Genomic DNA, 15,992 nt, shown 5'->3' on the forward strand with positions numbered 1-15,992 from the left:
ATAAAAACCAACTCGGTATCCTTGCAATTAACTCGCGCAGAAAAAAAGGTATAATATTATACACCTCAGGCATTGTACATATTCAGGAAAAGAGGATTGTGTCTTAAGCCTTGGGGAATCAAAATCAAGCAAAGGGCCAAAACACCCTTGCAACAAGGAAGAGACATTGAATCTTTCTTTTGGTCAATCCACCTCAGTCCCAAATAACAAATAGAAAAGCATCAATGACGGTCTGTCCAGGTAGCTAGCTATTTGTGGTTCCGTTGCGTTGGAAGGAAGTTTCCAACAATGAGGGACGGGCTATATCAAGAAATGTGAGCCACGCTGTAGACATTCCAATACTCGAGTGCGGGGATGCTTACATGTTGTGGTTGTCTCGTCGGATTGTGAAGGAGAAGCAGCATTGAATGCCCTCCCCATTAGGATTGCTCGGGCTCTTCAGGGTGCAGCTGGTCAGCATCGCTTTCTGGGTATTGTCGAAAGCAATGGCGCCAAACTTCTCCCAATAGCTGACCAACTGGTCCTCGACAATGATTTCATGGATCGCGAGTTTACCCTGGAACAATCATGGTGGATGAGTATAAGGGCAAACCCAGCGTTTAATAACGGTATTACTCACATCCCGCAGGCTCTCGATGGGAACGTCAATCAGTTGCGCCATCTCATTGTTCCCTCGGAATATCTCGCCTGTTCGTCGCCAGCAGCAGGCAGGAATGGCCATACTAGCGAAGACACGATCATACTCCATCAAGCTCCGTTCAAACCACATTTCCACGAGGATCAGTTCAATATCGGTGAGACTCTGCATACGCTCGCGGAACTTGGGCCGAAATTTATCCAATTGTCGAAGAATCTTTTGGCGCGAGATTTGCTGCATGTTCTTCTCCATGTATTGGTTGAGTCTGGCATAGCCCTTGACATAGTTGAAGGGTTTCAGAAGTCCAGCGTCATATTTAGCCTTGAGAAGCTTGTTCATACGTTCCTCTGGCGGGTCAGATCCGGACGGGTCGGCTGCAGTCATGTAGTACGTCTCGCGAGCCTTATCGTTCCCAATTGTAGACATCGGTCGCTGAATTGAATCACCCGATGGCGCTTGCGTCTGTGCTGGAGGTGGAAGCGGAGCCGGTTGTGAGAGACCATTGGGCACGCCGAGGTTGTTCATCGAGTTCATCAACGACGGGTCGGAGTAGATGCCTCCCATATCCTGATTTTGGAACATGGCGCCATCATCCAGCAAACTGTTACTGAGGAAATCACCCAGTAAGTTGTACTCGTTTGTGACCTCGGGCGCATTGAACATGTACGACGGATGGAGGGAATGCATGTCTTGAAACTGGTTTTGTCCGCCCATCCAGTCATTGTAGGCCATCACTGGGATCCCATGTCAGTAAAATATTCACAGAAAATGCCAATCCACAATCCAAAGTCCGTCTCTCGCGCTTACGCTGCTGAGGATTGGCGTTGATGCCTTGTCCAGACGAAGAGATGCTGGCAGGCTGCACTGAAGAGGGCGGAATTCCGATCGTACCATCGGGAAAAGTTTGCTGACCGGCAGCATCAGGGACGTCGACATTCCGAGGCATGCCTGCGACGCTGACGAGCTCATTATTGGACGAGCCCTCCTCGTCTGCCGCTGAATTCTCTTGGTTCTGTGTACGTTTTACGGGTTCTCGGGGCTCGTCATGACACAAATGACCGATATTGCGCTTTATACATCGGGTACAAGGCCGTTCCTTCACGAATTAAGACTGATCAGCAGGGGCATCTTTGTGGTTCCTAACCGGTGTTGACAATCGGTTTCACAGGCGGTAAAAGGGGATTGAAGGGACTCAAACGGGAGAGGGGATGTCGTACTGAATCGCAAGTCATATGCTGTCCCACGCGCCTCCTGTTAGCAAAGTGTGGTCCTCAAAAATCGATTTCTTCCTATCCCTAGGATGCGGGGAGCGAGTCGCAAATACTAAAAACGACCGAGTGCATGAAGGCAGCAGGACATATATAGGCTTACCGAGCGGCGACAATAGACGCATGCTACTCGTATTCAAATCTCTCGTTAGCATTCCATCTGTCTTCAATTTCAAGCGAACCGGGCCCCGACAGGCTCGCACTGTGGGAATCCCTGTCGCATCGCTGCGCGGACAGCGCCTTACCATGATTGACCTTGCGGCGCTTCTTGGGACTGGAGTGACTGCCAGTGCCGGTCGTTTCGGATTTGACCGCAGATGCTGCTGGCGAATCCTTTGCGCGCGCGTCTTTCCCTGTATCTCCAGCGGCCTTGGACCTGGCAAAAGCGGCAGAGCTCTTGTCGGAGCCGGCGACCGAAGGAGCACCCTTATCGGTCATTGTAAATCAGATATCACCAGGACTGGGCGAAATGGCTGCCTGCAGACATTGGCCGTAGTTTGCTGAGGTTGGTGGCGGTTGAAACGTCGAAAGTTCTTGGGGGGCGTCGCGAAAGCGGAGTCCACCCGACCCCTCCGAACTGCTCCGCATGGGGTTCCCCGATCTTTTTCGGCGCCACCCAGTCCGCGAGGGCTTTGGGCTACGACCGAGGTACGTTGTAATCGCAGCTCTACGTTTTCTGAAAGTATCTTTGAGGGCTCAGAGATGTTTGGTTTTTGAATTTGAATTTAGACTATCTCATAAGGTGGAGATCGCAATTCGATCTCACGGGAGAAGAGAAGGGGGAAGTGGAGTTCCGGATGGCGGCGCGGATCCTGAACAACCCAGTTCTCCAGATTGTATGGCATATGCATGATCGGCTTGGCATAAATACGAACATTTCCATGCGCTGGATGGGTCCGACGGAGATTGTTGTCCCTTGCATGTTAAATACGGAGCACTTCACGTGCAATGGAGACAACAGGAGCTCGGCAGCGCCTGCGGGCCGTTGTTGAATGTGCCGGGGTATCTGAGCACGCGACAGGGGTCTCCTGGCAACTGCCGGAGACCCAAGAGCCAACCACGAGGCGGTCATGTCGCATTTCTATGGGATGAGAATTTGCCGTTCCCGAGGTTAGCATGTGTCGTTGTCCGATTAAAATCCCTAGATTCGAGATTTACGGTTCAAAGTGCAGTTCACAAGGTCGGTCAATCGTATTCGACTCAGTCATTGGCCATCGAGTAGAGGTCTAACGCGGCTTGCGATCGAGTGATCGCGTCTTTGAGACCCGCCAGGGGTGCAGTGTTGGCCTGCATGGATTGAAGGTGACCGTGAAGTTGCTTTATCAGCCCTTGTATCTCTGGATCATCATCCAACTAGAGTTCAAAGAAAAGATCAGTAAATCTGAGGATTCGTGTAAAACCAACGGCGAGAGGTCGTACCTCATCCAAGGAGGCCTGGTGGACCCGAAGGTCCACCAGGCTGAACTCGGCCATTAAACCCTGAGTCTGTGGGATTTCATCCAGTCTACGGAGCACAGGATGTTCCTTTCGTATCAAGAAGAAGCGTTATTAGCATGACGATGCTTGCAGGAAAGAGAATATCGCAGCATACATTTTTCATTTGCCTCTTCCTCTCGGCTTCTGCTTTCTTGGCGTTCTTGTCCATCTCTTCGAGCGACTTCTTCTCATTCGCAAGCAGAGCTTCTTCCTTGGCAACTTCCGCTTTGAGCAGATCGATGCTATCTTTCATGGTGGCAAGGTTGGCTTCGAGGGTACGCTGAGTCGACCTCGTCAGCAGAGAAGCTGCAGTTCCATGCAGTATCGCAACCTACATGTTCGTCTAGCGCGGACTCGTAGTCAAAGTTCGAGTCCTTTGTAATGGGTGGAAAGGGCATTCGAGGGAGCCGTTTGCTTAGACTGGTAAGTTTCAAAGAAAGAGTTAGCACCAGCGCATCATCTTCTATCTACACTCCACGATCGGGTTCTCAAAGGTGTCGACGAACTTGCGCACCACCGCCTGTACCGCGCCTTGTGCCTCAATGCGCTTGCGTTCATTCTGCTGGCGCATAATCACCGGGCGCTCCAAGGATTGAAACAAGTCCCGGACCTTGTCCTGGACCGGGTCGGGCAGAGTGGTCCATTTCGACTTGATGGTCTTCTCTGGAACGCGACGGACTTGCGGCTTGAGATAGGCAAAGCGTTTCTGTGAGTCGTCTTCAAACTGCTCCTCGTCAGAGCGCTTTCGTTTGGGGGGCATTGTTTGGGTCGGGACGTTGGCGTCAGTTGGGGTGGTGATTGAGTTCAAGACGCGTTGCCCAAAACAGAGCGGTGGGGGGACTTGGGGCTCCTGCGGCCGCCAAAGAACCCCATAGAGCCAATCAACTTCGCCGTTTCCCCGTCTCGATCTCAGTACATTTTCTAGATCCTCCCGTACGACTTGTCTTTTCTTTTCAACAAAAGGTGCAGGTCATCGCGCTCGCGCCTTGAAATACTTGTCCCACCGAGCTGGACACCCCATTCACTCTCTGCGGCCCTCCAATCCATACAAGATCAAACCCTTCCCTGCTGTCTATTCTCCGCTTGAACACATTCATTGCCTATGGAACTGTCTACCGCTAAATTCTACTGACACCCAGGGCTGAAGTAGCTTCAATTGAGGCTATTTGTTAGGAGAACTGACTTTGTGGAGAACACAATTAGATACCATAAATTATGCAAATACCCTTTCAACGCACGGAAAAGTATAACCTCAAACGTAGTAGAATGCCCTTCTGTCTTGACGAGTCCTATTTCCGCGCCCACCCCATCGGAGGTTACTGTCATTAAACCAACAACAAAAAAAAATCCATAGATCCTCTTCAAAGGGCACCAGCCCCTCTGAGAAGTTCGGGAAGCTCTTCTGTCATGTCCTGGAGCTCAGAGTTTCCGCCAATGTGCTTCTGTTGAATGAAAATGTTGGGCACCGTGGTCTGGTACGTGAGTTCTTGAAGCGCACTCTGCAGAGCGCGGCCATCATCTACATGAGCCGAAGGGTCAGCTTCATTGAACAGGTATATAGTAAAATTGGCATCATTGCCATCATCATCATCACAACCACCCTAATGTTTGAAAGAATCTTGGCAAGTGAAACAACTTTAGACGTAGTTCTAGAACTTACCAACTTCATTCAATTCAATCAAAGTGTATTGAGTACCGAGCTTGTTCAATGAACGTTTGGTAGCAGCACAGTATGGACAGTAGTTCTTAGAGAAAACAACCACACCATTATCGTTAATCAGCGCCTGGGCCTTGATTTTCGCGGCGGATATGTCTTCGGGAGTCGGGCCGGTGAAAAAGGCCGAGAGGCGTTTCAAAATAGACATATCTATGACTACTGAGAGGAAGAAGAAGAAGAAGAAGAAGAAGAAGAAGAAAAGTAGATCACCGGAAGATGGGCGGCATAGGCATAATTTAGACATTTCAGTTGTCGATCACTTGGCCCTCGTCATCCCGAAGTCAATCGGAGTCGGGACGTGCGGGCGGCCCGTTTTGCCGAAAATGGAAACCATCAGAATATACTATTTGAACCTCGTAGCGGATGACCAAACATCAATGATATATTTAGATCACATCAGCTCATGAGGAGCAAAACCATGACCCGTTGGAGAAGGTAGACCGGGTCGGTGAACAATAAGAGCAGCACAATAGGTAGGTCGAAAGGGAGGCCAAAGGAGGAGGCCTAGTCTGCCTAGAGTTAGATCCCACTATGGAAGACTGCAATCTAACGAAATTCAACTGATGATTGAAAATGATTACCGAGAAAACAAGGTTGAAGTTGGGGAGAACTAACTTATATATTCGGGGGTATGGAAGTCGATCACAACGACAGCCTAATGTCTGTATTCTGTTCGCGATTTTTCGGTTTCGATGACAACTTAGATACACTTCGAAAAAGACTTCGCTATCCTTGATCGCCTGCTATTGATATTTCTGAAATAATTAGTTTCCGGCTGGAGTAGTTATCCTCATGGTTCAGATGAACATGTTCCATACATCCTGCAGTTCTTAGGAGACAGTAGGAGGCACCAGGCCTCCCAGAATTTTCACCTCTTGTCTTCCAAGTTCCCTCGGGACCTGTCGCCGTCTCAATCACACTCCGGCCTCCAGCTATCAAGTTCTATCAGACTATGCAGCTAGGCTAGAATCGTAGAAACTGCTATTCTTCTCATCCCTTCTTCAACATCCAGGCATTCACCGGCTGGCAAAGATGATATCCTCGAAAGTGGATCGCCAGAAGTCTGTTTGAACACAGCTCAACATCCTTCGCAAAAACGACTTTGACGGACCTCTTTATCGACTTGGCACTCCTCGACGCCTTCTGAATACTCTTCGACCACCACGGGATACGAGATGTACCCGTTGCTCCTAGACCCCAGTGGACACACGATCCCCAACGATATGATAATAGGCACCGGGGGCTACGGCGTGGTGATTCGTGAAAACAATGAAGCAATCAAACTGCCACTCAGACACTCTGGAACCACCGCGGAGAGAACCCGAATCCGAATTCGAAACATCCATCAAGAGCGTGATGCCTATGGCCGCATCGGAATCCATGACGGCGTGGTCCCCTTCCTCGGGGCGACAGAGAACACCATCCGCCTCCAGTTCATGCCCAAAAAGGATCTCAGCACGTATCTGGAGAATTGTGGCCCATCGCCACCCAAATCTATCCAGCTCTCATGGATCCTGCAGATGGCTCGGACCCTTGAGTTCATTCATAGCCGCCGGGTGCTGATTTGCGACATCGCCTGCCGTAACATGCTGCTGGACTCTCAGATGAATCTGCGCTTCTGTGACTTCGGCAAATCAAAGGTACTGCCCATGGATACGTGTATGGAGACTGTCAATCTGTCAGGATACTCGATCCACACGGATATTGGACAACTCGGCTCGGCCATCTATCAAGTGGTCACCCGCGCATTTGTCGCCTTCCTCCCCGCCATACCAGATATCATTACCAATAAAACTAGTCGCTGGCCGGCCAAAAACACTCGGCCCAAGACGGACGGCATCTGGATGGGGGAGATCATCGACAAATGTTGGACCAAGGGCTCCGTTGCTAACGTCGGGGAGCTTGTGCGGGAAATAGAGACTTTTGCAGCAAGGCAGGATAAGCTTGGGACTTCGATAGAGGTAGGAGACAATTGAATTGAAATATGATACAAAATCGCTGTAAATGACAGTCAGAAAGAGCATTACAACATTGTAATCATGCACATTATTACACCTGGGGCGTTCGGAATGATGTCAATCTCATACGACGCCGAAGGTCGGCCACCTATCAGTCGTCTGAGTTAACGGATATGAGATGATGGCTGTAATAGAATGCATTATATTCTGTATATCGTGGTGAACGTGAGGCTTCAGGAGAATAGAATAGTTATTTCGTCGGATACCGGTATCCAGTACCCATATATGCGTGATTCAACATATCGCGTTAGATTAACAACGTTGCACGTGTATGACTTCTCCCACGAAGTAGATAACAAGATCCATGGCCAGATAAATCACAATAGGCCGTGGCCTATCAAAGTAACTAAAAATTGAAGAGGAAAAAAGAAATTGGTATCTTATCGAGAACGCCCACCTGCCGGTCTTCCAGACCTATCCCATCCACCCGCTGAACCGCTTTCAATGACAGAGAGAAAATTATTTGCACCGGGACCACAGGGCCCGCCAATAAACGTGATTGAGTTATTGAGGGGTGATCGTGATCACATTATTGCGAGAGTCGTGGTCTTATCGAGGCATTACGAGGCCATTAATGCTTTTCATGTCCGCCAGTTGGCTCTGCAAAAAGTCATTTCCATGAAGGAGATCCTCCAGCCAGTCGGCTGCTTGGGTGAGCATGGCACTCTTGCTGAAGCCCCCACCACGGAGACCGGGAACCAACGAGCAGAGATCGTCAAAGCCTTGGCGGATGAGATTCCGCCGTTTTTGCTCGGAAAGAATGTGGTTGGTTCTCTTTTGCTCCTCTGAAAGATTTTCCCGGGGTGCTTTGCTGCTAGGTGTGACTCGTCCCTTCCGAGATAAATCTGTCGAGGTACGTCGTACCTTTGCATTGGTGGGGGTTCGAGACTTCCGAGACAACATCGGCGACTCTTCGTCATCTGAGGCCAGCTCTCCATCCTTGTTGGTGCGCTGACGTTTTCGAGGTTGCAAGCCATCGTCCATATCGGGAGGCCGGAAAGCAGTATGTTGGGCTTGAGAGGCGGCCATACGGTCGGGGCTAGGGGCCCGAGTGTTGACGGCGCTATTCTGAGGTTCGAAACAATCAAGATGATCCAGCAGTTCCCTCGTGCGGGTCTCCATATCGGGCTGGTCCGGTGGAGCCACATAGCCCTGATCCATGAAGCTGTTATCGGAACCCCAATGTAGACCACGAACTTTGCGGGATGGGTGTTGATCTTCCGGGATGGGGTCGCGCACATCAAAGAGCATCTCGGTGGTATGGAACCCTGTGGGAATCCGCGCGCGCGACGGCGACGAAGCCGACGCGTGAGGTGGAGAGAGATGTTGCGAGCTGTGACGAGCATGTACGCCATTCATCGAGAGCGACGGCGCTGCGAAAGCGTGCTGGGCAAGTGCGGTTCCAATATCCGAGGGGTTGATACCAACCTGGTGGTAGAGCATCGAGGCGGCCGCATAGATGTCAGGTCCAGTGTTATTTCCAGCCATCAGTCCGGATTTGAGATTCTGTGCTTGAAACGACGGTTGCGATAAGGACGTGGTCGAACCCTCAAAGGTTGGCGGAAGCTCCTCAGACCAATCGAAGTTTAGGCCCGGGGCTTTGGTCGGCGGGCCTCGCAGCCAGAAATCATTTGTCAGGTTGTTCGCATTCATGGTGGTGAAGAAATTATCGAGCATGTTGGATTCATTGTCGTCGAGAAGTGACGGACCCGGGGGCAAAGCGGGAGCCTGTTCAAACGGAGTGTCCATCGGAGCGAGGAAGTTGTCTTGGGGACGAGAAGAGTATAAGCAAGTCTTCCTTTTATACGTTCAGGGAATTGCGAAATGACCACAAAGAGGACTCACAGCCAAATGGGCCTGATGGTGGCGGCGAGGTGCGCCCTGGATGCACATCTGGGCCGGAGCCTTCCATGATGAAAGAGGTTTGTAGGGGGAGGCAGGTTTGGGTGGTTGTGAGCATTCGAAGACGTCCAGGTCAACAAGTGCTGCTCTGAAGGATCAAGAGCAGCGGGGACCAGAACGATACGATCATGCCTTGGCTAAAGATGTTCGGTGTCCGACTATGGCCCGGCCGTTCTGCGAATATAATCACGGTGGAGTGGAGATGGATGATATGGATCTCTGGATCTTGCGATTCGCCGACTTTACGAAAGCAGAGGCCTTAGATATAGCGGCTTGGAAGATGTGCAGAGCAGTTATTGCAGCGCAGAAAAGATAAGTAGGCTTCCAATTCCCGGGGTAAACCGATCGGACGGAACAGGGAAGAAGAGGAGTCACGGAGTGAAGCCTGGGGAAGGAAGTGGAGCGATTCCATTGTCCAAGCCGTCAAGCCGCATCGCGATCACATGTAAATTTTTCTCAGGTCGCGTGACGTAACAGCGGTACGAAAATTACGCGACATTACGGCCGGGCCATACGGGGGGGCACCGATACGGCAGTATACGGCAGTACCTGGCACGGCGGGACGTTCCTCGGAGGAACCGCAAGCCCTGCACCGCACCGGGGCTGCCACGTGACTCGGGATCACGGAGCAGTGACCTACAACGTGCACCGAGCAGACTTCGGTACTCGTGGAGTTACCCCATCTTTGAGTCGTCGGAACCAACGTCGAGACTTCGATACCTTGAGACCTCCAGACCCTCCTGCCGCAGGTACTTGTCCCCCTGTCGGAATCTACGGAGCACGGAGGACAGAGTACTCTGTACACTTTTCATTATTCGCAGGCTTGGCTTGGTCTACCGTCAGCTTGGCTTCTTTTTCCCGCAGGATTCGATCCATTCCCTATTCGGCGTGTCATTGAATCACTTAGTGGGCCTTTGTTCAGCCAACGCCCCGCATCGCTCGCGTCTGCTGCATTGCGGATGATCGGCCTCCAGTGCTCGTACCCCTGAACCGGATTGGACTGTCCAAATAGCCTGGATACCGTGGATACCGTGGATACCCTGGATACCCTGGACACCCGGTCCGTCGGCGGGGACTTACTTCCCCTTCAGGAACCGAGGTCCCGTCAACCCCGTCGACCCCGTCAGTCCTCATCCCAAATTGTCCAAACCCCCATCAGTCTCTGACGTGCACCCTACATAAGCTTCTCCCCCCAGTAGCACAGATCCGCGGTTGATCAGAGGCCTGAAAAAACGATCGTGCAGGTGCCAGGAGGGTTGCTGCCGCCCGCATTTGCACCCCTCCGTCCCCTCCCCTCATTACTTCATTCCGAAGCCAAAATACTACCCAATTTTTGGGCTGGCCCAACTTTTGGGGGTCACCAGAGCCCAGATTCCTAGTGGCCAGGCCCTGCGGTGGTCATTAGGAACCACAGACCCTCTAATTGGGCGTGGACTGTCCCACCCATTGATTCCCGTCGGCCAAAGTCTTGGAACCGCCGATTAGTTGCAGCCCTGGGTAATGCTCATCCGCGTTCCTTGCGGATCTAGACATGGAGGTTACCGGCGCGATGGAACCCGCGGTCCGGTTGGGTCTTCGTGACAGGCAGTTGCAAGCCCGGATTATAAAGCCGTAAGCTCTTCTGACGCGCTGCCGAGTGCTTCCAACGGCGATCTTTAAAGATCGATGGGAATTGTGGGAAAGGCTGCTGATCCGCCTCCAGCATTCTACGTGCTTATGCACTAGGGTATCTGTCATCGCTCACCCCCAAGTTAATATCGTACGCCCGGCATTTCGCCAGTAGAGATTGGTCCGCCCCCAAAAAATTTCAAGAGGTATGCTGCCAACTCGTTAAATGACAGGATTCCTTTCTCCTGGCAGGAAGAGGGAGGTGGTTGTTGCGCGCGACACGATATATGATATCGCCGCTTCTGAATCCTCTTTTCTCGTCATATCAGAATTTGGATGGTCTTGATAGCTGCCTCGAACAATTAATACTGACCTCGGACCTTTTAGCTGGCTCGAGTTCTAGCGGGACCGCTACGTGTGAACAGCTTCCCAACCTTCTGCGCTGCCCTCGTTGGTGGATCGACTGTGCTCCCCGTTCTGGTGTATCGGATATGCGCATTGATCGCAGCCGGCCCTCTTAAAGGTGACATCCGAGCCTCTAAATCAATCTCTCGGCTGATTAGATTCGTCGCGGCCTTTTTCTCGGCGTGGTTCAGTTTCCAACTGTTGAACAAGAATCGCACCCCACCACGACAAGATGTCAGAGCTGGACAGCTCTCATCTTCGGATCACAAAGGCCCAGCCAACACTCCTGCCAATCCTCTCGAGCGCTTTCGCCCGGAGTTGGTCGGGAGGACAATGGATCTGACTCTGTTCACGGTCACAAGAGCAGTAGACGTGATAGCATGCATTGCATGGAGTCGCTGGTCTCGCCGTCGAAAGACTCAAAACCGCTGGACCGTAGTGGAGACTCTTCTGCCCGGTCTGGCCGACGCAGGGGTCTTCGCCATGAGCGCTGCCGTAGTCATGTGGGCCTGGTTTTATCTTCCGGAGAGGTTGCCCCGAACTTACGAAAAATGGATTGGCGAAGTGGCGAAAGTGGACACCCGGTTAATCGAAGCCCTTCGTCGTGCTCGTTGGGGAATCTTTGTATACGGGAAGAATACAGGCCAAGCACCCCTCTTGGAGTCCATGTGCAGGGACTATGGCTGGCCTGAAGAATGGGGAGATCCTGCGAAAACAGTTCCCATTCCATGTGAGATGGTACACATGGGCTGCGGCCCCAGCTGTGAGCGGCACGCAGTCTCCCGTTTTGCCAAAACCTTCAAATTTGCCTGTGCAACCTATATTCCATTGCAGATTGTCCTGCGCCTGCGGGGGATGAAGAATCCCTCCGTCCTGCGCCGTGCGGTCTTCGATGCCGCCCAGTCATCTGCCTTCCTGGCATCTTTCGTCAGTCTGTTCTATTACTCTGTCTGCCTGGCTCGGACACGGCTCGGCCCTAGGATCTTCGATCCAAAGACGGTCACGCCCTTGATGTGGGACTCCGGCCTCTGCGTCGGGGCAGGTTGTCTCATGTGTGGGTGGAGCGTATTGGTCGAGAAAGCGCGGAAAAGGCAGGAATTGGCCCTATTTGTGGCACCCCGAGCTGCTGCCACCGTGTTGCCACGGTTGTATGAGAAAAAGGTATGTTCGAGCCTCGTCTGGCTCGGCCAGCGAGGTTACACCCTTCGGGTCCAGAACCTTCGTCCCATACACCCTCGAATGCGTGGGTGTGATCGGTAACCATTCCGCATCCAGTCACGCGGGGCTAACTTTTTTTACTGTTCAGTATCAACATCGCGAGCGCCTTGCTTTTGCCGTCAGTGCCGCAATTCTTTTTAGTTGCCTTCATGAGAAGCCCCGCATGGTTCGTGGAGTTTTTGGCCGTATCACTTCCGGCGTCTTGAATTAGAATATGCATTAGAGACGGGTTTACTGGCAGCCGGATGTCCATGTCCCTCATTATGCTGTATTATTATGTTTTTATGCTAATCATGTACCAACTATGTCTTTGTTTTTTGTCTTTTTATCCACTGCAGAAGGAAGTTACCCTTTGTATGGGTCTAATATGCATCGATGAGGTCTGATCGAACTGGCTTCCAATGGGGTTGAACTGCTTTGTGCCTAGCCTATTATATCATTCTGTTCCAATAGCCCGCTTGAGAAATAGCCTTCTTACTTTTGTTTATTTGATGCGCGTCGGTCAATTGGTATCAATTTTCTATACAATTCTGGGGATGGTTCAGAAAAAGCATCCGGAAGATTGCGTACATACTGTTCGGAACAGCCTTGAGCCGCCGGCTGTATCTCATCACAGAGAGAGTGACCCATTTTTAAACCAGTTTCTAACTCCACCTTTTTAGTCGGATAATTAACGTAATTCCAGGGGACACTACGTTGTTGATTAGACCAGGCCGCTGTGCTAAACAGTGGTACTAGTAACGTGACCCATGCTTATCGATAAGACATCTCATCACGTGTGCGGATTCTCCAAGTCATGTTGAGCCGAATGGTTTGATTCCTTCATTATTCAAGAGCCATGTTTTCCAGACTGTTCCCCTCATTAGGGCGTTGCACGCTGCCGGGAAGTATTCCGAAACGCTCCATATATCTTCGCAAAGGCATATTAGCGGCCGAAAAGAGGTATTTCTCAAGGAATTTCTTACTACACGAGAAACAGCATGCCTCCGCCGCGCCTTTCAATACGCCGCAATCGCAGCAGCGCAATACGTCTACTATGTGAGCTAGACTTACATATCACCGTATTGGCACATTGTGTATACTGATTGCCTTAAACCAGGTATTATACCATCAGTCTTATCCTCGGTACTGTCGCGCTTGCGTACGGCTCCGTTCCGCTCTACAAAATGGTACGGCCTGCCCTGTGAATCTATTTCGAAGAGTATCGCTTAAAGAATTCTTGGAATTGACCTATTGCTGTGACCACAGATCTGCCAGCAAACTGGGTGGGGTGGCCAACCCATCCTTACTCATCGGGTTGGCGACGGCGATACGGCGTCGCGCGTGACTCCCGTGACAGACTCCCGACGCCTCCGAATCACCTTCAATGGCTCTGTATCTGATGTGCTTCCGTGGAAATTTACCCCGCAACAACGAGAAGTGCGAGTTCTACCGGGTGAGACGGCCCTAGCTTTCTACACTGCGACAAACAAGGGCCCCCAGGATATCATTGGAGTCGCAACCTACAGTGTAACACCGGGTCAGGTTGCCCCGTACTTCAGCAAGATTCAATGCTTCTGCTTTGAGGAGCAGAAGCTTAACGCGGGAGAGTCAGTGGACATGCCCGTTTTCTTCTATATTGATCCCGATTTCGCTACGGATCCGAATATGAAGGGCATTGATACGATCACTCTCTCTTATACTTTCTTCAGTAAGGCCTCTTCAATCCACATTTTAGCTTGTGACTTCGCTAACTCAGAACAGAAGCAAAATACGATGACAATGGGGTTTTGAAGCCCATTCAATCATAATTTTCTCTCTTCAACATGTCCTCCTGGGGGCCAACAGGAATATCCAGGGCATGTTGAATCATAGACTTGCAACAAGGGGCTGGGCGCAAGGTTTGCCAACTCTATCTGGCCTTGGATTCATCTCTCATCTCCGCAAAATTTGTGACTGTATTATAGCTTGGACTTCGCAGAAACCCTGCAGAGTACTCATAAATCGTCTACTTGTATATATAGTAAGAAAATTCTACATCTCAGTTACTTTGCCGTTTCTCTTCGTCATCCTGGGCGTCTTGTGGTCTGTTGTCCCAATACTCTTCATGGTGAGATGGGAGGGTTCCCTGTGGAGCGCACGGGCCACTCATTAATTAGGCGCGTGTCCCGGACGCGTTCTCCCCAATTTCTCATTTTCTAAAGCGCACTCCAACCCCAACAATTACCTCAAGAACACCCAGGGTTCACAATGGCTCTTCTTGTCGATAAACTACGTCCACGTACTCTTGATGCGCTTACATATCATCCTGAGCTCTCAGACCGTCTTCGGTCCTTGGTTAGTCTGACCTAATACCTAAAACGTTGACAGCTATTAATCAACCTTCAATCCAAATATAGGCCCAAAGCGGAGACTTTCCTCATCTCTTAGTCTATGGCCCTTCTGGTGCCGGCAAGAAAACACGTATCATCGCGACATTGAAGGAACTGTATGGCCCGGGGGTGGAGAAAATAAAGATCGATGCCAGAGTCTTTCAAACCACCAGCAACCGCAAGCTGGAATTCAACATCGTCTCCTCGGTCTACCACATGGAGATCACTCCCGCCGATGTTGGAACGTACGACCGAGTCGTGGTTCAGGAATTACTCAAGGAGGTTGCTCAGACACAGCAGGTAGATCTATCTGCGAAGCAGCGGTTCAAGGTCGTTGTAATCAACGAAGCCGACCATCTTACTCGCGATGCTCAGGCTGCGCTGAGACGGACCATGGAAAAGTACAGCCCGAACTTGCGCCTGATACTCCTGGCCAACAGTACCTCCAATATCATCGCCCCAATTCGCTCGCGTACCCTGCTGGTCAGGGTGGCTGCGCCAACCCACAACGAAATCTGCTCGGCTCTTCGTATCGCTGCAAAGCGAGAAGGGTGGACAGAGTCCGACGGTTTAAATGCAAGAATCGCGAAGGAAAGCGGGCGGAATTTGCGCCGAGCGCTCCTCATGTTTGAGGCTATATATGCACAGAAGTATGTGTTTTCTTTCTTTGTGATGTCTGGACCGCGAGCTTCCAATATGCTCACAATTATATGAATATAGTGAGAAAGTCACAGATCTGACCCCAATTCCGCCGCCGGACTGGGAAGCCTTGATCTCCTTGACGGCGGATGAGATTATTAAGGAACGATCTCCTGCTCGCCTGCTGCAAGTCCGCGCGCGACTTTACGACCTCTTGACACACTGCATCCCCCCGACGACCATCCTTAAGGTGCGATGTTATTGAATTCTAATCATGTGACGATTGCGGAACTGACTGGGGGCATGAAAGACCTTGACATTTAAACTAGTCGCGGGAGTTGACGATGGACTTAAGCAAGATGTTATTAAATGGTCTGCATTCTACGAGCATCGACTCAAGTTGGGAAGTGTAAGTGACTTCCATTGTCTATCGATACTGGTGATATGGGCGCTGATGAATTTTGCCTATATAGAAAGTGATCTTTCACCTCGAGGCGTTTGTCGCCAAGTTCATGCGCATTTACGAGAGGTAAGTTTCCAATGTGCACCTGTGACCAAGTGGTGTTGCTAACACTCCTCTAGCTTTTTGATGGAAATGGATTTTGAATAAATCCCAAGAACCAAAGTAATTCAATAGACGAATGACGACTGTACACTACGAGGGGCTGCGGGCGAGTATTGGTCCGCCTGGATTCGAGATTCTGTTACTCCGCAGCAATGCAAAGTTTTCACTTTGTCTCGGTATGAACAGAC

At 50.9% G+C, this 15,992-nt stretch overlaps 7 protein-coding genes across 7 annotated transcripts; 3 read left to right on the forward strand and 4 right to left on the reverse strand.

Moving 5' to 3' along the window:
- Positions 1–248: 248 nt before the first annotated feature.
- acuM (gluconeogenesis transcription factor RDS2) lies at positions 249–2,343 on the reverse strand (the record flags this gene model as incomplete). Its single annotated transcript, XM_057082822.1, has 6 exons — positions 249–300; positions 363–556; positions 620–1,371; positions 1,445–1,649; positions 1,962–2,031; positions 2,099–2,343. The coding sequence occupies 6 exons, from the start codon at positions 2,341–2,343 to the stop codon at positions 249–251; spliced, it is 1,518 nt and encodes a 505-aa protein (XP_056928177.1).
- A 762-nt stretch (positions 2,344–3,105) lies between these two features.
- On the reverse strand, positions 3,106–4,141 carry N7462_011109 (uncharacterized protein; the record flags this gene model as incomplete). Its single annotated transcript, XM_057082823.1, has 5 exons — positions 3,106–3,258; positions 3,325–3,429; positions 3,497–3,661; positions 3,717–3,801; positions 3,855–4,141. The coding sequence occupies 5 exons, from the start codon at positions 4,139–4,141 to the stop codon at positions 3,106–3,108; spliced, it is 795 nt and encodes a 264-aa protein (XP_056928178.1).
- Positions 4,142–4,742: 601 nt separating this feature from the next.
- N7462_011110 (glutaredoxin) lies at positions 4,743–5,246 on the reverse strand (the record flags this gene model as incomplete). Its single annotated transcript, XM_057082824.1, has 2 exons — positions 4,743–4,900; positions 5,042–5,246. The coding sequence occupies 2 exons, from the start codon at positions 5,244–5,246 to the stop codon at positions 4,743–4,745; spliced, it is 363 nt and encodes a 120-aa protein (XP_056928179.1).
- A 1,027-nt stretch (positions 5,247–6,273) lies between these two features.
- Positions 6,274–7,074, forward strand: N7462_011111 (serine/threonine protein kinase; the record flags this gene model as incomplete). Its single annotated transcript, XM_057082825.1, has 1 exon — positions 6,274–7,074. One exon carries the CDS (start codon positions 6,274–6,276, stop codon positions 7,072–7,074), a length of 801 nt encoding a protein of 266 aa, XP_056928180.1.
- Positions 7,075–7,665: 591 nt separating this feature from the next.
- N7462_011112 (basic helix-loop-helix domain-containing protein) lies at positions 7,666–9,028 on the reverse strand (the record flags this gene model as incomplete). The annotated part of the gene is made up of 2 exons (XM_057082826.1): positions 7,666–8,882; positions 8,962–9,028. 2 exons carry the CDS (start codon positions 9,026–9,028, stop codon positions 7,666–7,668), a joined length of 1,284 nt encoding a protein of 427 aa, XP_056928181.1.
- Positions 9,029–10,549: 1,521 nt separating this feature from the next.
- On the forward strand, positions 10,550–14,039 carry N7462_011113 (cytochrome c oxidase assembly protein; the record flags this gene model as incomplete). Its single annotated transcript, XM_057082827.1, has 8 exons — positions 10,550–10,629; positions 10,721–10,832; positions 11,014–12,192; positions 12,338–12,415; positions 13,229–13,287; positions 13,349–13,418; positions 13,498–13,939; positions 13,993–14,039. 8 exons carry the CDS (start codon positions 10,550–10,552, stop codon positions 14,037–14,039), a joined length of 2,067 nt encoding a protein of 688 aa, XP_056928182.1.
- A 439-nt stretch (positions 14,040–14,478) lies between these two features.
- Positions 14,479–15,849, forward strand: N7462_011114 (replication factor C subunit 5; the record flags this gene model as incomplete). Its single annotated transcript, XM_057082828.1, has 6 exons — positions 14,479–14,565; positions 14,628–15,250; positions 15,321–15,489; positions 15,550–15,648; positions 15,713–15,768; positions 15,822–15,849. 6 exons carry the CDS (start codon positions 14,479–14,481, stop codon positions 15,847–15,849), a joined length of 1,062 nt encoding a protein of 353 aa, XP_056928183.1.
- Positions 15,850–15,992: the final 143 nt, after the last annotated feature.

This window comes from Penicillium macrosclerotiorum (genome assembly GCF_028827735.1).
Source record: "Penicillium macrosclerotiorum strain IBT 26536 chromosome Unknown utg000011l_segment0_segment0, whole genome shotgun sequence".
Lineage (NCBI taxonomy): Eukaryota > Fungi > Ascomycota > Eurotiomycetes > Eurotiales > Aspergillaceae > Penicillium > Penicillium macrosclerotiorum.